The sequence below is a fragment of the Carassius auratus genome, chromosome 30 (genome assembly GCF_003368295.1).
Source record: "Carassius auratus strain Wakin chromosome 30, ASM336829v1, whole genome shotgun sequence".
NCBI lineage: Eukaryota > Metazoa > Chordata > Actinopteri > Cypriniformes > Cyprinidae > Carassius > Carassius auratus.
In genome coordinates this window covers 25,333,095-25,357,708 of record NC_039272.1, presented here as the reverse complement: position 1 = coordinate 25,357,708, position 24,614 = coordinate 25,333,095, and the positions used below count along the sequence as shown (strand labels likewise).

The window sequence follows — 24,614 nt, the reverse complement described above, 5'->3', positions numbered from 1 at the left end:
TACATAGTTATTGTACTTACTATAATAAGTACATAGTATGTACACGAGGAACAGGACTGTAAAATAAAGTGCTACCGAAAAAATAATAAGTTAGTGGAACCTGAAGTACTTTGGTTACCCACATTCTTCAAAATATCTTATTTTGTGTTCAGCAGAAAAAAAGGAAAAAAAATACACATTTGTCCCTTTAACTGATATCAGTAGTTATAGTTATTATAATGGTAGCTAGTAGATACAGTAGTTTAGGCAGCTGGACAAAAATGGAAATAAATAATTAAACTTGTGAGTGTTTAAAAAAAAATAGTTTCAAAATAGTGTAACAGTTTAAACTCATAGTTTAAAACTCCCATATATCATCAAGAGACATGCTTAATAAAAAGTTAAATGAATTTTCGTTCCACAAATCGTCTGGAAGATACTGTATGAGCCAATATATTTCTAAGTAACTGGTCTGTGTATTGTAAGGGCAATATCCGAAATGCAAAATATGTTGGCCATATGGGCACCAGGGCCATCTGAAGATCCATATCTGCAAACAAGAGCATGATTTCCACCAGCTGACCTAATGAGCCTGACCGAGCAGCCACTGCACAGAGACAGAGCTGAATGAGCAGCCACTGCACAGAGACCGAGCGGAGGGATACACGCATTACAATGTTACGCCGCTAGAGGGAGACATTACACACCAAACAAACCAGCCCAACTGTTGAAGGGTCTCTGAAACCTCACCGTTTTAGTGAAGTCAATAAACGAATGAATTAATGCAATTTTCGTTATTTAGTCTACTAATAATAAGAAAACGGATATAATAGAAACATTCAGTGTGTGTCTACTAGTAACAAACTCTTCCATGGTTAAAAGTGGGATGATTTAAACGGTTAAAATGTACTGTTTAATATGATATTTCTGAATAATTTGACTTGAACTTTAATATATCTGATAACAAATGAGCATTTTTAATATAACTACAAAGGACGTAACAAATATTACATTTAAAAGGGGTAATTCATATTGCATACTTATTTCTGTGCAAAATATATAAATTTCATTTATTTTTAAATTAATGTATTGCAGTGGAAAAGATCAGACAGTCTACTGTATTTATTATACTACTTAAGATTTGTTGCATCAGGGTTTTTTTTTTTTTTTTTTGCATTGTGTTATCCTTATTTTATAATCATAAATGTATTACAGATTCACGAATTCTATGTGTTTATTCCAAAACTGATCCGCAGAACGGTTACCAGGCGAACAGTTTGCGTTCGTTTGCAACGGACCGGTTCCTCTTAAAATAAAGCAGCGATCACAGGGGGCTGTGGCGATGGGCTGAGAGAAAAAATGGAGATGTTACAGTCCCAATGTCGAAAGAGTTAGTTTCACACATTTGTCCCGCGAGCGCTGTTCCAGCGGTGCTTTAATCCTGTATGTAAATGACAGCCAATAGATGCTGTTGTTCAGTTGGGCTGGGATTAGCGGAGGCGAATGACTTTCAATTTTACTGGATTACAGAACAAAGAAGGGGGAAAGGGGACACAGTCCTCTGTTAAAGAAAACAGAAAGAAAACGGGGCGAATTGATCAAATAAATCACGTCGATTTCATATCAGCAGACTACAACCCATTCGAGATTATGACATTTAAGAAAGTCGCTATCGCCTTTCTTTAGATGGGAATTCAGATCTCACTACTGTTGGATTAAACGGAGAATAAACCTATCCCGGGATTAAACACGGGGAAATCGGTAAGGATTAAGTGTAATTCTGTTTCAGCGTGTATGAAAAACCATTTACGAGTATCGTTCTTGAGCACGTGACTTTTTATGGATGTTGAAAAAGTGAAATTACAGATTATAATTTTAGGGGGAGGAGGATTGCTAGGAGTGTTAGCACAGTGGCTATCATGCTAACGCTCCGCACGCGAATCCGTGTCGCTCGATGCGATGTTTTAGACGCTTTTATCAAAGTAACACGCTTTGTAATACACCGCAGATAAAATAAACAGTTAAACGCATGTTCGTTCTGCGTTTAAGCAAACTGTAGCCGCAATTCTCCTGTTTTGTTTGTCTTGTGAAAAATGGCAACACAATTTGAGTGCTAGCAAGTTGCCTAAATAGAGCAGTTCCATTGTTGGCTGGTTGATAAATTACAGTCAGTGGTTTTTATTTCGCACAATCTGATGAAAATCGCCGTGGTTGGCGTGGTCACAGACGCGAGAAGGTCATGTTTACAATGTCAGATCCACCCATCAGTGGCTGCTAATCTGTGTCTACTATGAAGACTGCATTTCTAGATTATGCTTTACTGAATGTGTCCCAGTGCTGCGGAGTGATAACTTCACAGGTCTCTAAACTTGCTCGGTTTTCCTCGAAGGACTTCTCAACTGTCAGATCCGTTCATGAAGACAATGAGAGTTTATGATTTATGTCATGCTTTCCTGCTATGAGTCTGTCACTGAAACATGAACTGTGTACGTTATTTATAACAGTAGTAGACGTCCGTGTTTCTTTGTGCTTCTTCTTCATCCAGGATATTTTTTTATATAGTGGACAGACTAACGTTACCACAGTTGTTTACTGTACAAAATATTCTTAGGACTAAGGTTTATTCATACTACCATGAACTGCACATGTAAAATTATGGCTTAAATGCAGGATGACTAGGAAATAAAGAGCACCAGAGACTGAACAGTATAGAACAATCTATATATTACCAAGACAGTTGATTTCCGTCCAGTGTTTCTGACTGAAATATGATGCCAACAGCAAGAGATACTGAAAGCATGTTCTCCTCTTTAAAAAGGTGATTATTTGGTAATCCTAACTATAATTTATCTTATAGTTAGTTGGATTTTACAAGTTACGTTTTACATTTTAATTACAGTATTTTCCGTTAAGCTTTGTTTTATTCAAATACACTTATTAATCACCAATTGAGCACAGTGAAAAGTACTATAGTTTATGGATGCAGAACTGCGGTAATATTTGAATGAACTTGTAAATATAATTTCCATGAATATGACATAGTGTCAGTATTTTTTGTAAGATTTGACGCATCACCAGTTTAGGACTACTGAAGCAGACCTTCATCCTTTCATAACAAAACCACCATATTTTATGGAAAAAAGTACCAAGGTTTTCTTTGAATTACCTTCGATTAGCATGTACAGCCGTATATGAATATGGCAATCACTCAGTCAAGGTATCATGATTTCAGTACCTTTTTCCTCCAAAGTAAATAACTTTAAACATTGTCGTTTGACATTCGTTTAAAGAAACTGGTTTATTCACAACTAAAAGTATTAAAATGACCACATCTGAAACAGGGTTTTCAGTCTACATTTATCCATACAGTATGTAGCAGAAACAATTTCTCTTCAATTTATACATTTCTTAAGTCTATTTATTTTGTTATCCTGACTCATCTTTATTCTATAGTTAGTTGCATTTTATTATATGCACTAGGGCTGCACGATATTGGCAAAAATTTACATTGCGATATTTAATTTTTCTGCGATATATATTGCGATATGAAATTAAAAAAAATAATTCTTACAAACAAAAATGGGGTGAGCACACTTACATTCTCATTATAAATGATTTAAACATCGACACCATCGTGTCAATTGATTAATATGCGCGAGGGAGAGAGAGCAAGACAGCGCTCCTGTTTTTTTAAGACATTGAGCGTGCGGCCGGGGCTCGCTTTCCGCGCGCGCTCTCCCTCTCAGGCCGGTGACAGGTGCAATATAAATAGGCGTCAGCTCTGAGATTAAGCTCGTCTCACACAGGCAGTCTGCAAGCTCTAACCTGTTAACATTGGAGACAAATTAAAAACGGACACGCCACGCAGCTGAGACGCTTGCTCCACGCATCTAGTGTGTCGCTCGCGCTCTCTCTCTCTCTCTCGCACACACTCTTTGGCCCATACAGTTAATGAATAACGGATCAACTACGACAGCCTACATCGCACATCCTGCGATGTGACTATCGTGGATTTGTACATCGCGTTATCGATGCTTAAACAACACATCGTGCAGCCCTAATATGCACTTAGTTTTGTTTTACTCCAACAGACTTGCAGGTCACTAGTAGCATGTAAATGCAATTGTATATTAATATGGCAGTCATTAAGTATTTTCAGTACTTTTTGTACAGTAAACTAGTTTAAACATAGACATTTGGTTTTAGTTTAAAAATCTGGATGATTCATAGTCTTTTAATCCACATGCTGGCTAATATACATAGCCAAGTAATCTGTTTTCCCAGTAATACATTTGTGATCTGAAGTGCAGAAGTAAATCTTCCTCTCTTCCCATGCAGGCCACGCTTTGTGTTTACTCGATGAAACATGTTTGTGTGGCCTTGGGGAAAATGGCCAGGGTGAAAGGACTTAGGACCAATTAAAAGTCTATTATCAACCTCTGATCTGAACGATTTAGATACAGTTGTGTTTCTGAAGGGATCTGTGAGCTGAATCTTTATAAAGGCTATTAACAGAAGTATTGTGTATCAATGGCGGAGCCACAAGCCTCTTAGGGCAAAACGGCTCATAAAACCCACGTTACCCTTTTCTTGAGATGCCGGTAATATCTTTAAGCACCATACAGGCAGTAATTCAAGAAGTAAAGGAGCGGTTACAGTGTGCTTCTCCCTGGAGCTGAGGATCTCAGATAGCGTGAATGAAAAAAACGTTATTTTGGCAGGGCGGACTCCTAACAAGCAGGAAGTCATTAATCTGTGCATTTAAGCATTTCAGTCCGGATGCCTACTTTTCCTGCACATGTTTTTTTTTTTTTTTTGGAGTGTCACCAGTTGATTTTTTCACCCTAAAAAATATATTTGTTATAGTTAACTCATGTCTTTTGGCTACTGCAAAGAAAGCTTAGTGTAAAGTCATTTATACGTGAAGCTTAATGTGTCAGATGAATGTAGTTGCCCCTGCAGATAGGAGAAGCCTGTTCAGTGAGAAAGCCTCAACAGTCTCTTCTTCAGAGAGTTTTGTTTAACTTAGGAGTGTTAAGATGAAGCTGTTAAATGACACGAACTCGTTTATATTATAAGATTATTATAACCCATTGAGATTATTTCCTAAGGCAAGCATTGGTATTGTTATTGCTCGGGTAAGATTCAAAAGCTTACGTTTGTTTGGTGTAGAAAAAAATTTCACAAATTAAATTTCACAATTAATTAAAAAGAAATAGAAGCTTACACATTATTAGCAGTGTAGTTTATGCATGTCTATTATAAGGCTGTTGAAGTATCAGAACATGCAAAAAAAAAACTTTTATTTTGGATGCGATTAATTGCGACGGATCATTTGACAGCACTAGTTTTCAGTCAGAATTTTCAAGTACATTTCACACACAATTACAAAGAAATGGCAAGTAACACATTGAAATAAATGTTAATTGTTGAAGTAGTTTTTATGATGTAGTTCACCCAAAAAAAAAAAAATATATATATTTTACTCAATGCAGAAATATCTGTTTTGTCTAAAAAGTGCAAGTCGATGCTAAACAAAACTGGTTTGTACTACCATTTTTCAAATTATCTTTTTTTTGTGTTGGCTTGGCTAGATTTGACTTTGACGGAGGAGATAAAGTGGGCAAATAAAATAAAAATAACTAATAAAAACATTATGGCGGATTTTTTTGAAGAAGGCACCCATATCACCTTGCACTGCATTGCAACCGTGGCATTGTGAGAGAGTTTTGAATGTGTCTTTGAAATCTAGTTTGTTTTACTGTCTGAAAACTTTATCGTGAACGTGCAATGCAAGTGCTGATTCTGACACCCAGTATGCTAAAGCATCATAATATATAGCAAGTTTCACAAATAATTACAAAGAAAAAGTAGAAAGACTGGAATTGTGTTTTCTTGTACACATTTTGTTTTAATCACAACGGTGGGTGGAATGAATCCGGACCGAACTAGAGATATGAAGTGTTGTTGATATGTTGTATGTAAGATTAGAGTCAGGCAGAGCAGAGGCGTCCGGCTCTGAGCTGCAGCGGGAGTTCTAGGAGGTTTTCAGACGAGGAATAGTAGTGTGGTTTTGGCTTTGCCCGGAGGCTGGGATAATGGCTCCCAGTGTCTGGACAGATTAAAGGCCAGAGCTGCATTGTTCACATGCCTCCAGATTAGTTTCCAAGGAAACGGATTGCGGTTGCCATGTGAACACAAGGCCCAGAATTAGGATTGGGCTGTTGATTTGTTTGTTTTACAGCTCCTATTCGTCACTCCTGCTGTTTTTGCTTGTTTGTTTTCTTCAGACTGTGTAGTTAGGTTTGTGCTCGATTTTAAACCCACCCAAGTTTAGTCAGTATTCCGGTTTATGACTGTGAAGTTCAGAGCCCATGTGGCTGAAATCAAGATTGGAGTCACACACGGCGTCTGTCGAGAGAGGGACGGGTAAAGTAGCGGGACTCATGCTTCCAAGGAGAACAAATTAAGGATGAAGGGTTTTACGGCAATAATCTGAGCTAGCTTTAATTGGTTGACAAAGGCTTATCGTAATTAGCTACTTTCACGTGTGTGTGACGGATTTTGGTGCATTAGCACACGGAGGGGTATTACCATCACCTTCCAAAGCTTCTTACAGGTTTTTCCATCCTTCAATACATTTTGTACAGCCAAAAAAAGTTAATGGGGAGCTTGAAAGCTTCTTAAACTCATTGGTTTGTTTTTGCACGTGATTAGGAGACCGTTAGTTGTGATTAGTTGTTTTCCGGTTCTATTCGTCTGAAAGAAGAAAGTCATTTGAACCTAGGATGGATTGAGGGTGAGTAAATCTGGGGGATAATTTTCATTTTTGGGTGAGCCATCGTTTTAAGAACCTTGAAGAGTACCGCAAATAGAAAAAAAAAACTCCACTGATTGTCCTTGGTACACTTGTACACCATATTAAGGTCATTTGGAGAAGTTGCAACAGTTCTTCTGTGGGTTTAATCTTTTATTAATGACTTGATGATGGTGAGTTTAGATCTCTGTGTGGCCCATCACATCTGTTTTAAGACCTCATGTTAATCTCTCTCTCTCTTTCTCTCTCTCTCTCTCTTTCTCTCTCTCTCTCTCTCTCTCTCTCTCTCTCTATATATATATATATATATATATATATATATATATTTCTCTTTTTTGGGGGGGATGGCACTTAAAGGAAAATATATGATTTACCAGCCTCTCTCTCTATTTCTATGTAGAATTTGAGTGATTATTAAAATAACTTTTATTGCACAAAATCTGTAGCAGATGCATTTCTTTAACTACATTTTCATGAACCTTGAGTTCACAAATCATCAAATCATTTTGAGCCAGACATCATTGAAAATAATGAGAACATGCAGTTCAGTCAGTCAGATGTCATTTCTCTCATTTAGTGAGTTCATGAAAAGAACATCCTCCTTCACACGTTCATAAATAGGATTACACTCAATAATGGCATTGCATGTTTGTTTTTCTTTGTATCCTGTGCGGTCAACTCAATAGCAAGACATCCTTTTCACAGTTATTTTTTAGACTGTACATCTGTCCCTTAAATAATAGTTTTTATTTCTTTTGTCCTTTAGCAATCTAATTACAAACTTTGCTGCCATGTCATTTTAGTGTTCCTGATACATGTTGTTACATGCACTAACTATGGTAAAAACTATGGTTTCTACTCTTATTTGTGCAATTGCATTGCGCCAAGAACACTTTAAAATAAAGTGTAACCCTACCCAAACTTTTGGCAGAACAACTGATATGTGTTTTAGCTTTAACTCAATGAGCAATTCAGTCTATTTTAGTGTTGCATTATAAACCTTCATTCTGTGTCTTCTCCTGCAGAAGAATGGCACAGATACGGAAGCCGGGCTGTGATGGGATGAGGACCAACTCTCGGCCAGAGCTCAAAGTTCCCCAAGTGTCAGCCAGACAAGAGATCCTCACCAGCCTAGTGTCTGCCCTGGACTCTGTGGTAGGAACGTCTGAATACGTTTAAAGACAGAGTGAGTTTTCCGCAGCGTTTTGGTGGTGGATGACTTGTGAATGGTGTTTGCAGTGCTCTGCCATGTCTAAACTGAATGCGGAGGTGGCCTGTGTCACTGTGCATGAAGACAGCGTGATCGCTGTGGGAACAGAGAAGGGAAGAATCTTCCTAAACTCCAGAAAGGAAATACAGACAGACTTTCACAAGTTCTGCAGTGAGTCAACATGAATTCAAATTTGAACACAACCATTTTGAATGACTGTGGATGTAATCAGCATATAGTACTGCAGGCGTTTTTTTTTGCCGTTTTCTTAGGAATAACAGATTTATTCTCCACAGAAGTGTCCTGTCTGCAAGCATTGACCGCCATGAACTCCCACGCCAAAGTTCCTGAAGTAGACTGCAGCAGGACAGGCAAAGACTGCGGGCCGCCGGGCAGACAGAGAGTCTTAACAGACACTCATTCCAACATCTTCGTCCTGAGGAAGATGGTGGAGGAGGTGTTCAGCGTGCTTTACAGTAAGTCCGGTTAAGGTTTTCTCTATATTATTATGCAGGGGAAATAATTGTTTGTCTACTGTTTCAGGTGAGGCTGTTGGGAAAAGCAGCCTGGTCCCTGTGCCTTATGACTGGATTCTCAAGGATCCCAGCTCAGTGGTTGTCTACGGCCTGCCTGACGGTGTAACTCTGAGAAAGCCTTCGGAATATGACACCAAGACCTTAATGAAGATCTTAGAGCAGAGCAACCGCATCCGCTTCATAGTCAAAAGGTCTCCATCTACTTTATTCTTCTAACTTGTGGAGTCATGGGCCTGTTCACACAAGGTCTGAAGAAAATAATAATAAAATGGAAACATGTCTGGCTCTATAACCTTCACATAAAGTATCAACTATAACCATCTAAAAAATGTTAATGATTTCTGCAAATCCTCACATAGTAAGATAGAAGCTTTTGGTCTTATGCCTATTAGCAGCATTTCATAAAGATGTTGCTATTCATCTCAGATTATAAGGACAATATCCTTATTAAACAAGATTTTAATATTTTTAATTCAGCATTAAATGGATCAGAAGTGACAGTAAAGACTTTTACAATACAAAAAGTGTCTGATTCAAATCCAAATCCAATTCATCAAAGGATCCTGAAAAACAAAACAAAAAAAAAGTTAAGTAGCACCACTGTTTTTAACATTGATAAATGTTTCTTGAGCACCAAATCATTATATTAGAAGGAATTCTGAAGGATCTTGCGACACAGAAGACTGGGCTAATGGATGCTGGAATATCAGCTTTGTCGTCTGCTAAATGCACAAATGCAATAACGTTACTGTTTTTATTGTATTCTTGTATCAAATAAATGCAGCGTTGATGAAATGGACTTCTTGCGAAAACATTTACAAATCTTACCAACCCTAAAATTTGGAATGGTGTGCTGTTAACACTGTATTTATTACAGTCATCCATAAAAGACATGTCATTACCATATTTTATCATGTTTTCCATTATAATTAAGTGAATCTGTTATGGTCTGTATTTTGTTTAAAGTCATATTAATGACTGTTTTCGTTAAAAGAAGTTCACTGGTATGAGTAGTTTGTGCATAAAATCATTTGCAAACTTTTGTTTATTATTAATATTAGTTATTGAACTGGTCATTTCTATCAATTTGATCATTATTATGAACAAAGACCAAAAATAGTTTTTGTTTTTTTTTGTGATATTTATTTATTGTTTGTTTTTTATTTTTAGTCGAACACCAGAGGAACCCTCTCGGGATGCCAAATCCTGTCCGGAAGTCAACCATCACTCTTCGACCTCAAAGAGCGTAAGCAACCAGGTCTCTGTCAAACCCTCCGTGCAGGAAGCGTCCGCTAGCAACTCCATGCTCTCCAGCTTCCTGTACGGCATGCCCATGTCCTCCCAGCCTCACCCAGACAGCAAGCTGGACCTGAAGCCCACATCACTGCTCAGCATAGGTAAAGAGCGGCTGGGCATGTGGGCGTCCGCTGAAGAGAAAGCGGTTCAGGCCAAGGAATGTGCTGACAACGGTAAGAGCCTCCTGTTGTCTTTCTGTATACATTGGAGGTGCACTTATGATGCATGTTACCACTTGTGTAGGTGCTGAACCCTATGGATATGCTTCTTTTTTATGTGCTTAACTCTGAGCTTAATGCTCTGACTGTGTGTGTCTCTTCAGGCGAGCGAATAGGGCTGGCAGCGGATCTTACCCAGAGCCCTCCCAGCATCCATGTCTCCAAGCGCCTTCTGTTCTCCATAGTGCATGAAAAATCAGGTGGGCGACAGACTGTACTCACCAATACAGCGTCTGGCCAAGGACAAGCTGGCCTTCATTTTCAGTGGGTTTTATGGGGTCCCAAGCAGTGTGTCTGTAATATAACTAGAACAGGATATAGACTGAGTTAGTTTGCTCCCTAAAATGCAAAGACAAGGGCTTTCTCACTTTAAATGGGATAGTTTACCCAAAAATGAAAGTTCTGACATCATTTATTCACCTCATGTTGTTCCAAACCCATGTGCTGTTAAACAGTGAACACAAAAGGAGAATTTTTGAAGAACCTTTTTTTCTATTTAACATTTCATAGTGACCAAAAAAAGTGTAAACATTGTCCAGATGACTCCTGTGCTACGCATGACAGTTGAACATATTCCCCATTATTCATCATTTTATTTTAATTTCATTATTCACCGATAATCTTCCTCTTTACTGTAGCGCTCATACATTGGTGATCACTAGTTAAACTGTTTTGAGTTACCTTTTTTTTTCTTGTTTTTTTTTATTAATGCACATGAGGCATTTTCTAAATAAATATTCACCAGTTTGCTTAAATGTTAAGTACAGAAAGCTGAACATAGGATAAAGCCAGGTTCAAATTCTCATTTCAGTTCACTTTAAAGCTAAAGGTTTTTACACACTGTCAACAGTTATTTACCACGTTTTAAGGAATAACAATTTTATACATATCAGGTGAATGATATATGAACCTTCAGAATACAAACAATAGCTTTAAAGATATGCATTGTAATTGAAATCTACAGACACAAAAAATAAGAGGTCATGAAAAATATTTTGGCCGTTTCTTTCCACTATTTTGAAATACAGTTTATGGAATCGAATGAAAGTTGTAGAAACAAATAGCCCAAAATCTCAAAAATGATCAGTGCTTGAAAAAAACAATGGTTTTGCTTGTAGTTAGTTTTCAAAGCAAGACAATTTTTATAGCTTTGCTTAGTTTAGGGGATTAAAGTCTTTCGGACTCATGGCATATTGATATGTGCATTTTTATCTATTGTTTCGTTTACAAAAAATATGGCATGACGATTCTTTTAGTTTCACTGAAAATAACAGCATATGGGTTTGGAATGACTCAGTAGGGTAAGTAAATAATGACTGCTCCTCCCAGTATGAAAACACAAATCCTATATTAAGCTCTTGGTAAATAAATCAGTCATACCTGAAACTCGACACATTATTTGTATTCTATCAGTGGTATTTGTTTAGATAGAGCTCCAGTTAGACGAGACATAAAGAGTGTTGATCTTGGCAGAGTGGGCAGTAGTAATGGGAGTGTGGCCAGGTCACCTGGGCTACCAAAGTCTGTTCCTCTCAAAAGATCAGCATGAGATCTTCAGTAACTGCAGAGAGTCAAGACCTGCCTTAATTGTCTCCTACGTCTAAAAGATCACGTGTTGACATTTGTGTATACAAATACATTTCAGAAAATATTGATTGAGACTGTGGCGCTATTGCTGTCATCTTAATAGACAACTTATACAAGTATTGATTTTTACATGATAATGCTTTTTTATTGCGTGCCCAGAAAAATGGGATTCGTTCATCAGGGAGACTGAGGATATCAACACCCTTCGAGAATGTGTTCAGATCCTCTTCAACAGTAGATATGGTGAGCTGAAGTGCACAATGCAGAATTTACATTAAACTTTACAATATAACACTGCACACTGATGATAAAATACCTATCCAGCTGATGCATGTCATTTTTTCAGTGTTAACACAGTAAAGCCTGACATATGTAATGATGTATGTTAGGTAAAAATTGATAGCCTGAATGCACTGCAAGTCGCTTTGGATAAAAGCATAAATGTAATGATGCAAAAAATGCAAACAATCTATTAAAAGGTAAGTAAACAAACAAACTATATAAATATTGTGTATTTGATACACACATTTCTAAGGTCTGTAAATTATAAAAAAAAAATATTTTCAAAAGATTTAATGAATTGATTTAATATATATTAAATCAATTCATTATATATATTTTTTTATATATATATTTTATATATATATGAATACTTTTTTTTTAATAATTTACAGGCCTTAGAAGTGTGTGTATCAAATATACAGTATTCCCAGATTAATATGCAGAGAACTGTAAGTAAACCATTAGTAGGTTGATTCATCTGAATTTTCAGCAAAACAACCAGCAACATTGGCTCAACCAATGGTGTGCGTTTAGGATTGGACTACCTTTTTGGTTGACCAATAGCAGTCGGGGATTGTTTAACCTGTTAACTGTCACCCGTCCGCTCTGTGGGACGCCTACATTTACTTCACTATGTTACAATTAAATCTAATCTAATCTTGACAAACTATATATCGTTGGAAAGATCTAAGACTCCCAAATATATATTTTATCAATGTTTTTTGTTAAAAATTATGTAGGAAAAGTAATAGATTAATTTATGACAAGAGTGCACCCTCAGAAATCTACATTATAACAGGAATTTTGACCTTTGTTAAAAAAAAACAAGATTTCTTTGTTGCCTTTTTCTCTATCACATTTTAGAAATCATGAGAAATTATATATCGACTGAAAACTTAAAATCTCAAAATTCATCCTTTAAAACTCATTTTAAAATCAGACATTGCATTACCATGTAAATGGTACATCAATATCATGTTACAAAATGTTTTCATTCATGAATAATAAAAAATTAAGTTTGGATCGTGCACTACAAAGTCAATATGAGTGACAGTTAAGGGGTTAAAAACAGTTTTTTTTTTCTGTTCTATTTGATTCAGTGCAGAATGCCACACACGTCAGGTTTAACTCATCACTCGATTGATGTTTATTTTAGCTGAAGCATTAGGCCTGGATCACATGGTTCCTGTGCCGTACCGGAAAATCGCCTGTGATCCTGAAGCAGTAGAGATCATTGGAATTCCAGACAAGATTCCCTTCAAGAGACCGTGCACTTACGGTGTGCCTAAACTCAAACGGATCCTGGAAGAAAGGCATGCTGTCCGCTTTGTCGTCAGAAGGTTTGAAACTCCATATAACCTAACTTCTGTTGACCCGATGAGAGAGATTTCCTTTTGTGTTAATGAAGATGAATAGAGCCACAGTCAGAGTTCAACTGAAACAGCGGCGGTGTGATTTGTAGCTCTTCCAGTTTGAACATGTGACGACGGTGTCAGAGATGTTATTACTGATAACCTTTCCTTTTTTGTCATGTAATTAACTGTGTGGCTCATTGAAAATGAATCCAGATATTGGTACTGGATATACTTAGTTTTTAATTTGCTTCATAAAAATTATGTCTAGCCGTCTTTGCCATCTGGCAGAGCGGCGCTAGGCATCCGAAGTGGAGCGTCATGCTGGTTGTGGTAACCGCTGCCATACACGAGCCAGTGTGGAGCCGCTGATTTGGCGTAATGAGGAAATCTCCTGCTGCTTGGCACCAGACATGCGTACTGTACACAGCGTTTCAACGTTTCAATATGTGTACGGCTCGCAGGAACTCACAATTTTCTTTTTCTTTTCTTAGAATGTTTGATGAGCGGATTTTTACCGGTAAGCATTTCCTTAACCATCTTCTGTGACTTATTACAATGTAATAGCATTATTATTACATAACATTGTCGTTTTTTTGCACTGTTCTCTTGTTACTTTAGGAAGCTATTTCTAACTAATCTGATCCATAACAAATCACATTTATTGGTTTAACCTTATAAAGTCACATTTACTATGTCTGATTGTAATTCATTTGATGTTAGAACATTAAGCACATTTTACATTTAACATTTTGTATTTTTTGCAAGCTGCTGGTAAAATAGCTAAGGAGGAGGGCAGACAGGATGGAGGCGCCCCAGAGGACGGATTCCCAGATGGGCTCAGGGTGCCGAGCTCGTCTCTAGAGCTGCTCAGCAACACTCACAGTAGCAGGTAACAGTTTATGTAGAAGTCTGCTGAAATAATTCTGATATAACTGTTCAGACTGAGCTCGTACTGCAAAACATCTGATTTGTATCTGATTTAGTGAAGTGGTCAGAATCGGAAAAATCTGATTCCGTGTTATATGTTATGTTATTGTACAAGTTATGGAAAAACAAATCAAATTTGGGCCACTTTTGTGTACTGTCAAATAAAAAGGCCAATAAATGTGACAATATATCAACAAGCAAACAATAAATGAACAAGTGCAGTGCCGTTTTCCCCCAGTAGACAAAGAGTTCATATTTGCAGACATTTTCCTTTTCAGCAATAACTGTCGTAGATAATCATTTTGTTTTTTAGATATAATTTTTCCTATTCTCTAGTTATATACTGAGAGTGACTAAGGCTGCATCTGCTTGTATTATATAATAATCAGTCAAAGAGTTAATAAGTAAGTCAATGTTCTCTGTTTTTTGCATATGTTTAATTGTTAACAGAAAAGTGTCAGAAGTTCCATGTTTGGCTTTGAAATTTCATTTGGGTGCATCACTTTTGTTTCCAGTAACTAAGAAAAAAAAGTAGACCGGTAACTAGTAAGAAAGTCTTGTTTTTTGTTTCAGATCAAGCTCCTGTGTCAGTCCTTTGGCTGAGTGTGAAGCAGGTAGATTGTCTGCTCGTGGTTTCAATACAGCTTTGGCTTTTGCCCTAAGGTTTTATGATTATAAAACGTGTTTAAGTGTAAGATTCAAAAGAATCCAATATGTTTTATTTTTCAGGGCCATCTGGGGACTGTCTGCCTTTGAAAAAGATCAAAACTGAACCTCCAGATGGTGAAATTATCCAGGTGACAGTTCCAGGTATGGTCTCCCGGCCCAACAATAAGGCTCACGCTGAGAGTTTTCATATCTCAGCCTGGTACCTCAAGTGTTTTTCTCTTATTTTCTGTTATTGTTAGTGACCAACAATCATCCGTTCAGAAACTTAAATAAAGTTGTGAGCTGAAAGCAGCATGAAGTCCCTGTAGGTCTGCTGGATGGGGGTGCATTAGCATATTTCACTTACTCACAGAGAGGACGTGTGTCTTTGAGGGTTGCCTTCTGATTTAAAAATATTTGCTCTCATTTTCCACCCCGCTGTGCAGTGATCTGAGCCTTTGAGGACAGACGGGACATTTTGCATTACATGGCACATTCATTGGCTAAACACTGTGAACTGGAGGAAGATCTTACATATAAAACTGCAAATATGACCTCAAGTGCTGCATGTGCAATATTTAAAATCATTATTCTGATCAAATGTGACTTTTTACCTTCTGACCTTACTTAAAGACCCTATTCATGTTATAAGTATCTTGGGTGAGTGTGCACATATTTTTCTTTTTAAAGAAAATAATACTTTTTGACAAAAAATTATATTAAAAAAATCTGTTCTTTTAAACTTGCTATTTATCAAAGAATTCTGAAAAAACAACATTTTTTTTTTTAACATTGATAAAAATAAGAATGCTGACAATTCAGCTTTGTCAACACGAGAATACATTTTGAAATATATTAAAACAGAAAACAGTGATTTTAAACTCTAATTTTTCATATTTTCAAAATTTTGATGCATATAGATTCAGCCTCTGTTAACAAAATGCAATTTTATCAGCATGAATTGTTTTGCTTTTCACAATTCAAAACTAAATCCCAATCAATAAATCATATTATAAAAATCTAATGCATTTTGAATCTCATTTCATTTGGTTTTATCTGACCATCCAACTGCTCATTTTGTCTATTGTCATCCTCTCATCTTCTACATCTCAGAGTCTCAGAGTTCTGCTTCTACAGAAGAGCCAAGTGAGCCTCAGGAGGAGCGGGTGACCCCTGACCTCTGTCATCCCAAGGAGTCTGTAGCAGGTAACTTCTTGCCTTATATCTGAGTGTAGTTTCTCTTGCCTCCAGTAGTACATCGATAATCCCAAACATATGACAAATCAAAGCCTCAAATATAACCCTTTCCAACTTCTCGTCCAGTTCAGATCCCTCTGCCTGGTCTATACCTGTCCTCCTTCAAGCGTTAATGCCTGTCTCATAGTCTTTTTATGTATATGTGCATGTCTGTCCAACTGACTGTCAAAGCAATTCTCGCAAGACATGCATTTCAGTAAGTTAATGCTCAACATGGATATTAAAAGCTAATTTGGCCACTGCGTAGTGTGGAGAAAACTTGTCCTAATCTCTCAAAAGGAGTTTGAAATGCTGTAAAGATTGAAACAGGACAGCAGCAGTTAATGTACAAAAACATTTTAATCAGTGATAATAACATAGGTTAAAATATGGTAAGACAAGAGTTTTACATTTCTTATTTCAACTCCAATCCCAATACCCCAGACTTACCCAAACTGTAGTCTCACCCGAGTCAGTGCTAGTAAACCCACATCCAGTAGAACTCCCTAAATAGACTCCCAGTGTTAGTGCCCCTAATATATAGAAATAAACTGTAGAGTTGATATGAACGCTCAACTACAGTACATGTGATGTGTTTATTTAACAGATAGGAAAATCGTGGTTCTGGATTACTTGGAAATATAAGGGAATTTTAGTAATGCTGTAAAATCTTTTGTCACATAAATATTGCTTTTTTTGTAGAGTAAACCTTGTAGGTAAGCCAGATTCTTTTTAAATTGGTACTTGTCCATGAAATGATCACTGTGATAACAGTGTAGTAGTAAATCAGTCTTAATCAAAAATCATTTTTCAGTAATCATGAAAGACTATGGAAGGCTATGGAAAATAATTTTGTCAATGTATGAAAATAAATGTGATTTATACAGTTAACACTTTTGGGGTCAGTAAGAAGTGAAGAAAAGGTTACAGTAAAGGCATTTATAATGCAGACTTGAATTATTGGTAAAGACATTTATAATTAAGCAGCATAACTATTTTCAAAATTGATAATCATTTTCTTGAACACTAAATCAGGTTATTAGAGTACATTTTGAAGGATTATGTGACACTGAAGAATGGAAAAATGGAGTTGAAAATTCAGCTTTGCCATCACAGGATTTTTTTTTTTAAATCATAATAATATAATTATTATATAACATATAATATAGTATAATATTTGATTCCTTTTATATAACCATTTCTTTTTTTACCATCGAAAATACCATCGTATTTTCCGGACTATAAGTCACACTTTTTTTCATAGTTTGGCTGGTCCTGCGACTTATAGTCAGGTGTGACTTATTTATCAAAATTAATTTGACATGAACCGAGCAAATGAACCGAGAGAAATGAACCAAGAGAAATGAACCAAGAGAAAACATTACCGTCTCCAGCCGTGAGAGGGCGCTCTATGCTGCTCAGTGCTTTTGTAGTCTACACTGAAGACATAGAGCGCCCTCTGGTGGCTGTAGACGGTAATGTTTTCTCTTGGTTCTTGGGTCTAAATAAATGCGACTTATAGTCCAGTGCGACTTATTTATGTTTTTTTCTTTGTCATGATGTATTTTTGGACTGATGCGACTTATACTCAGGTGTGACTTATAGTCCGTAAAATATGGTAACTTGCGTACATCAGCCAGGTGTAGAAATCTTGCATTGTTGAAGCGTTCATATAAACTCACAGATTAAGCAATCTGACTTTTTAATTAATAACACTGGATTTGTTATGTTGAAGTTTGCATTACACAAATGGTCACTGGAGTAAACCTCAGGTGAGTTGAATCATCAGAACACCTCCTGCAAGCGAGATCAATTCACATCAAACCATACACATAGGAAGATTTCCCATGTGCCACACTGATGTTAATGTCACTCTGTTTGTACCTCTGCAGAAGATTTAACGCCCAAGTCTACAACACAAGGGCTCGAGAGAGCTGTCGAAGGTAAAACTTTATTTTGGAAGAACACAAGCTTTGTCTTCAGATATTTTAGGCTGTTGGTGTGATTGTCTTCCCTTTCCCCAGAAGACATTGGAGAGATGATCCTTCAGCTGCGAAAGCAAGTCGAGAGCCTGTTCAGTTCCAAGTACAGTGAGTCATGAACTTCATTTACAGGCAACTATGATGGCAACCTGCAAATCTGCCAGTTAGATTTATTCAGCCAATCAAACTCTTCTAGGTTTAATATACACAAATAATAGATTGCAAAATAATTCCTAGTAGATTTTCCCATCCATCAAATCATCTCTTTCTCATTCTAGGTGAGGCTCTTGGTCTGCCTGAAGCAGCTAAAGTGCCATATTCCAAGTTCCAGATGTATCCAGATGACCTGTATGTCACAGGGCTACCAGAAGGGATGACTTTTCGAAGACCAAACTGTTTTGGAGCCGCAAAACTCCGGAAGATTCTTGCCGCCAGTAATCAGATTACATTCTTTATAAAGAGGTATATTCATACAGACCACATTAAAATGATCTATCAGATTTGTTTAAGCATATAACCACTACAGTGTCTAAAGAAGTAGTGTAACAACAGTGTGCATTTTTTGGTTTTGTCAGGCCAGAGTTGTTGACAGACCAGGTTAAACTTGAAGGTATCTCTAAGACAACATCTGATTCAGGTGAAGTAACAATTCCATTCAATTTTGTTTTATTCAGTTTTGTTTTTTGTTTTTTGCTTTGCTTTGTTTGTCTTTTTTTGCTTTGCTTAGTTTTTTTGTTTTTATTGCTTTGCTTTGTTTGTTTTGTTTGTTTGTTAATTATTTTTTGCTTTGCTTTGTTGTTTTTTTTTGCTTTTGTTTTGTCTTACTTCGATTTATGTTTAGTGCTTTGCTTTGCTTTGGTTTGTTTTTTGTTTTGTTTTTTGTTTTATTTTGTTTTGTTTGTATTGTTTTTGTTTTATATGTATATTTCTTCAGTTTTAGCCAAAATATCACTTACTTATCTAATATAATGCTCCTTTTGATTTAACGTTTAGCAGAGACTGACTCCAAAGATCAATCAGAAGACCCGGGACCTGCCTCCAAAAGACCAGGATTCTCAGGTAACACTGTGATTAAGTTATCAGGTGTTGTGCACAGTAAGTTTATGACTTTGTTACATCCTGACTAAATTAAACAATTCAGTTGATGTCATGTGCCACGTGTCAGTTTATGTTTAAACCTTCATTCCCGATATGCTATCACTAAACCGTTGGCTTTTTTAACATTGTTCTGCCCGCAGACAGTTTAGAGGCCAAGCTCTCCCGTATCGACTTGGCGAACACTCTGCGAGAGCAGGTCCAAGACCTGTTCAACAGGAAATATGGCGAGGCACTGGGCATTAAGTATCCTGTGCAAGTGCCTTACAAGAGGATCAAGAGTAACCCTGGCTCAGTGATTATCGAGGGCTTGCCCCCTGGCATCCCCTTCAGAAAACCCTGTACCTTTGGCTCACAGAACCTAGAGAGGATATTAGCGGTGGCAGACAAGATCTCTTTCAGCATTACAAGGTGAAGAACTGTGCCAAGTGTTTGAAGCACCCTCAAGCTTTTAAAATAAGAAAAAAAATTAAAAATTAATCTGTGTAATAGATTGGTGTGTATTTTGGAAATCCCTGAGAATTACAAAAGTCTTTTATCATCTTTTCAGGCCTTTCCAAGGGCTTATTCCCAAGCCAGGTAAGCTGTCAAAATTTATTTTTTATTTTTTAAATTTATATATATATATCTATCTATCTATATATATATATATCTATCTATCTATATATATATATATCTATCTATCTATCTATATATATATATATATATATATATATATATATATATATATATATATATATATATATATATATTTTTTTTTTTTTTTTTTTTTTTTTTTGCCTAATTACTCATGGAAATAAAATCCTGTTTGCTTTGCCAGCACCACGAAGAATAACCATATTGAAGAAAAGTTACACCCCAATAAGTGGTAAGAATAAGGCATCATTTATGAAAAATTCAGTGTTGTAGATAATTATTGCAATTAATGCACATGCATCCATGTCTACTCTGGATGTGCAAAACATTGTGATACGACCAAAATTGCTCCCAACCAATGGAGGCTGCTCCTTCAGGCACTTTAGTTTTACTGTTTGACTGAGATAAAATTATTTTATTTGCAAATATGCTGCAGTTTAAAGTACTTTTTTTTAAAGAGGTATATAATGCTAACCAAGTAAGCGCTCGGCCCATTAGAAGCTCTGACAGAAAGGCTGCATGTGAGGCTGACAAAGAACTGAGACTCGCTGTTTAATGTGTTTGAGATGTGCTCTTTTCCTTAATGCATAACTTACATTTCACAGGTATATTCTCCATCTGTAAATGTTAAAAAAGCCATTTTGCTGTCAGAAGTGCATGAGCTTTTGCTTTAGCGTTTTCCGCTAAACTCCAGTCTTCATCGTCACATGATCCTTCAGATAACATTGATTTGCCTGTCAAGAAATATTCCATGTAATCCATATTGAAAACCACTGCTTGATATTGTTATGGACACTGTAATTCGTTTTTTCAGGATTATTTGATGTTCAAACTACAACTTCTTTTCTGTCAGTTAACTTGTCAAATGTCTTTTCGCTGTCCAACAGAAGAAGACGAGGTCAACCGGATGGGAGAAAAAGTGATATTACGGGAACAAATTAAAGAGCTGTTCAATAAGAAATATGGTGTGTTAATGACTAATAACTGATTTATCCCTACCCCTTTGAAAACACTCCAGTGCTTCATTAGTGAATGTTGTGTGTTCAGGTGAAGCTTTGGGTCTGGACCGCTCAGTCATTGTTCCGTACAAGTTAATCCGCGCCAATCCAGGCTCACTGGAAGTGTGTGGACTTCCCGATGATATTCCCTTCAGGAATCCTAATACTTACGACATAGTTCGGTTGGAAAAAATCCTACAGGCCCAAGATGAAATTACTTTCAATATCAAAACCCCTCTACAGTAAGTGCTGCAGGATGTCAGATATGATTATAATGATACTTGCTGTGTTTAGAGACTCTTGTTTGATCTTGATTTTGTCTTTGTTTAGGCCTTTAACAGAGTTATGTACTCAAACTTGTAATAAAGGTAATAGCCTTTTTAGTGTACTTTTATTTCACTTTTGAAGAAAAAAAGTCAGTGTTTACAAATGCAATTGTGCTTAAATATATATGTCTTCTTTTGTAGAAGGTAAAGAAGTGTCTACGAATCGACGCAAACGTAAACGAGTACTTGACAACAGTCAAGCGTCCATGCCCACTGGAGCAGACTCAGCACTATCAACCAATCAGATACCTGTCATGGTAAGCAGACATATTACACACGAATGCTTTTATAATAACAGTTTTTTAAATATTATTTACTTTGTCATTTTCAGCCCAGTTTACTTGTAGAATGTGATTTTAACGAGATAATCAGTGAGGAAAATTAAAAAAGTGGAGTGGGACTTGATTTTATCAAACAGGAATTGATTTGATTTTGAAAAGTGGGCCTCAAGTGCAGAATGAAGCCAGACTTAAATGCGAGTATGATACTAATTAATAGGCAGTTAGTTACAAGTTAACATTACACTACTGTTTAAAAGTTTAGGGCTTGTAGGATACATTAAATTAATCAAACAAAACTGTAATGTAACAAAAGATTTCGATTTCAGAAAATGCTGTTTTCAAACTTTACGTTTCTCGATAATCCTGTAAAAAAAAAAGTATCACAGATTTCCCAAAGGTATTCACCAGCACGGCTGTTTTTAATTTTGATAATATCAATCTGACTATGAACATGTATTAAGAGAGTAAATGGGGTCAATAGAATTTTCATGCCAAACTTAAAAATTGCTAAATGAGCTTCTATTCCTTTTTTTTCTTTTTCAGCAGTGGCCCATGTACATGGTGGACTACAGCGGAGTGAATGTTCAAGTTCCTGGAAAAGTCAAATATTAATGAACTTTCTGATGGCGTACAAAATGTCTTTTTAAACCTGATGTTTCTGAATGCTGATTTCAGCTTTCTTCAGAGCTGTGGCAGATCCTGCGGCTCGCACGTGGAGATGCCTGTGTGTTCTGGCAGGTATCAGAGAGTGTGAACTGTTGGATGCAGTTGTTTCTGAATGAAGTGCTAATGATGGCAAAACAGCAGTAAATCAGTCTACCACTGCTTTATTACTTGGAGGAATAGTACTCACCCTCATGTCAGTCCAAAATAAATGCTTTTGATTTTTTTTTTTTTTTTTGTGAAATGCAAAAATAGGAATCATGTCAACGATGTGTTCTGTGTGAAGTTTTGTCAATAACAATAATGAAAGGTGCTGTAGGGAACTTTTGTAAAAAAAAAAATATTTTTTACATATTTATTAAACCTGTCATTATGTCCTGACAGTAGAATATGAGACAGATAATCTGTGAAAAAATCAAGCTCCTCTGGCTCCTCCCAGTGGTCCTATTGCCATTTGCAGAAACTCCATCACTCCCGGTAAAAAACAACCAATCAGAGCTGCGGTCTGTAACTTTGTTTGTGTTCAAAATGTAGAAAAATGTATATAATAAGCAAGTACACCATGAATCCATTTTCCAAACCGTGTTTTTAGCTTGTCCTGAATCACTAGGGTGTACCTATAATAAGTGTTTATATCCGGACTATTTTAGATTGCTTCGGGGGTACCGCGGCGGAGTAACCCAGTACCTTTGTGATTCTTCATAGACATAAACAGAGAGAAGTAGTTCCGGCTACGATGTTCTTCCGCAAGACGCCAGCAGTTCTGTTTATTAACCGCTAGAGCGTCAAAAGTTCCCTACCGCAGCTTTAATCGACACTTTAAAATATGCTGAACATTTTCTCAACCTCAGTCCACCCGAGATGTACAGTAGATGGCTTTATTTCTTCATCCAAACAAATTTGGATGCATTTAGCATCACATCTCTTGCTCACCAATGCAGTGGATGGGTGCCGTCATAATGAGTCTAAACAGCTGATAATACATGTAATGTAGAAATAATGATTTTTTGTTTTCAGACACAGATTTTCAGTTCACAAGACATTATTTGTTGTTTGGAATATATGTTATGTTTTATCAGCTGTTTGGATTTTCACGGCACCCATTCACTGCATTGAGCAAGTTATGCTCAATTTGTCCAAGTCTGTTCAGATGAAGAAACAAACTCAACTGCATCTTGAATGGCCTGAGGTTGACTGCATTTTCGGGAAATGTACATTTTTGGTTGAACTATTCCTTTAATTGTTCCACTGGAAGAGTAACGACATGCAGGCTCGGAGTGAATAAGGACAGAACTATTTCTCCACGTGATTGTTTGTAAAAGGAGTAGCTGTTATTTGCATATCAGAAGAAATTGCTTTCCCACCAGTATTTGTTATTGCAGATCCTGGACACAATCATGGTTAAGTAACCATTTCATAAAGAGCACTCAGAACAGGATTTACGGTTTGTTTTTCCCAAATGCGTCTAATCACTGTTGGGATACACAGCCTTGTTTGGTGCCAGAGCTCGTGCAGTATGTGCATACTGGATACGAGCCCTGTAGTTATCTGGGTCTCATGCCTTGCAAATGTTTGTATTGTTATTTATTTATTTATTAAAATAAAAATAAAAAATCTTGTATATGCAGGGAATGTAATCTACTACATTTAGTACAGAGCATAAAGTACTGAATGACACGACTAATGATGCTAAGCTAGCTACTGTATGTATTCAGAAAGAAACATCCGCTTCAGGTTTCAGTACGTCAAGTTGGAAACCCCTAACACGATAGCACTAACTTGTATTCAACTGAGAGACTTTTTGTATTATTTTAGCTTCGTAAATTAACTCTTAAGTTTGTTAAAGTAAGTCAAAGCGAGATATTTGACAGAGAAAACATCATGAATGTATTGTTTGTAAAGGAAAGGATGTTCTAATGTGATTATGTAATGACTGTCTCTGGAATCGCCAGTATTTATATGCTGTACCTTAATGCCATTTAGGCCTTTCAGATAAAATGTGTTGCCTTGCGTTTGTGTGATCATTATTGTGTTATGCAGTGAAAGTCTTAAAATATGCTATCTTTTAGATGGAAACCAGATTAACGTAGAAGAAAAATTAATATTCCAAAAAGATAAAATCATCAGTAGCACCATCTGCTGGGCCAAAGACAACAGCACACATTTTACCTTTTATTTTTTATTTAGAAGTTTTGAAATTACAGTAGTTTTATTTTTTCCTTAAATATAATTTTAATAAAGTGTTCTAAGTTAAGTCTTAAGTCTTTAGTTAAACTTGAGCTTTATGAATGTGTGATGTTTTATGAGGCATATCAGATTTCAGTTCAAACCACTGATATATCTAGAGTTAAGACACTCTGATGTCCGCTGGCACCTTTGCTAACGTAGTAATTTTTTTTGTTTATATATTTTTTTTATTTCACTAAATTAAATTATCATTGATTAAAGACAACAAAAATGACAATTAAGTCAGAAATAAATTGCCATGCAAATATGACGCAAATACGACTTCGGAACATAAATAATAACTTACTTATATAAA

General features: G+C 36.5%; 1 protein-coding gene across 4 annotated transcripts; it reads left to right on the top strand.

The window, feature by feature from the left end:
• Positions 1-1,308: 1,308 nt before the first annotated feature.
• On the top strand, positions 1,309-24,082 carry gtf2ird1 (GTF2I repeat domain containing 1). Of its 4 annotated transcripts, none has more exons than XM_026212384.1 (27): positions 1,309-1,740; positions 7,822-7,951; positions 8,036-8,177; positions 8,306-8,482; positions 8,550-8,733; positions 9,713-10,011; positions 10,161-10,256; positions 11,803-11,886; positions 13,082-13,265; positions 13,772-13,797; positions 14,046-14,169; positions 14,781-14,821; positions 14,937-15,017; positions 15,969-16,061; positions 17,984-18,034; positions 18,116-18,181; positions 18,352-18,535; positions 18,649-18,710; positions 19,067-19,132; positions 19,312-19,579; positions 19,719-19,747; positions 19,989-20,036; positions 20,692-20,769; positions 20,852-21,044; positions 21,133-21,170; positions 21,270-21,385; positions 21,953-24,082. In XM_026212384.1, exons 2-27 carry the CDS (start codon positions 7,826-7,828, stop codon positions 22,019-22,021), a joined length of 2,925 nt encoding a protein of 974 aa, XP_026068169.1. In that variant the 5' UTR covers positions 1,309-1,740; positions 7,822-7,825; the 3' UTR covers positions 22,022-24,082. The 4 variants fall into 4 exon arrangements, with proteins under 4 accessions (XP_026068169.1, XP_026068168.1, XP_026068170.1 ...); XM_026212383.1 differs by having other exon boundaries at positions 8,303-8,482; positions 18,119-18,181; XM_026212385.1 differs by having other exon boundaries at positions 8,303-8,482; positions 19,070-19,132.
• The last annotated feature ends 532 nt before the right edge of the window (positions 24,083-24,614 follow it).

Bases quoted from the DNA above. Each gene is read 5' to 3' on its own strand.
- gtf2ird1 (XM_026212382.1), top strand. From the start codon at position 7,826: ATGGCACAGATACGGAAGCCGGGCTGTGATGGGATGAGGACCAACTCT. The intron at 14,822-14,936 runs GTAGATTGTCTG...TTTATTTTTCAG, and splicing joins TTTGGCTGAGTGTGAAGCAG to GGCCATCTGGGGACTGTCTG. The intron at 20,770-20,851 runs GTGTGTTAATGA...TTGTGTGTTCAG, and splicing joins GCTGTTCAATAAGAAATATG to GTGAAGCTTTGGGTCTGGAC.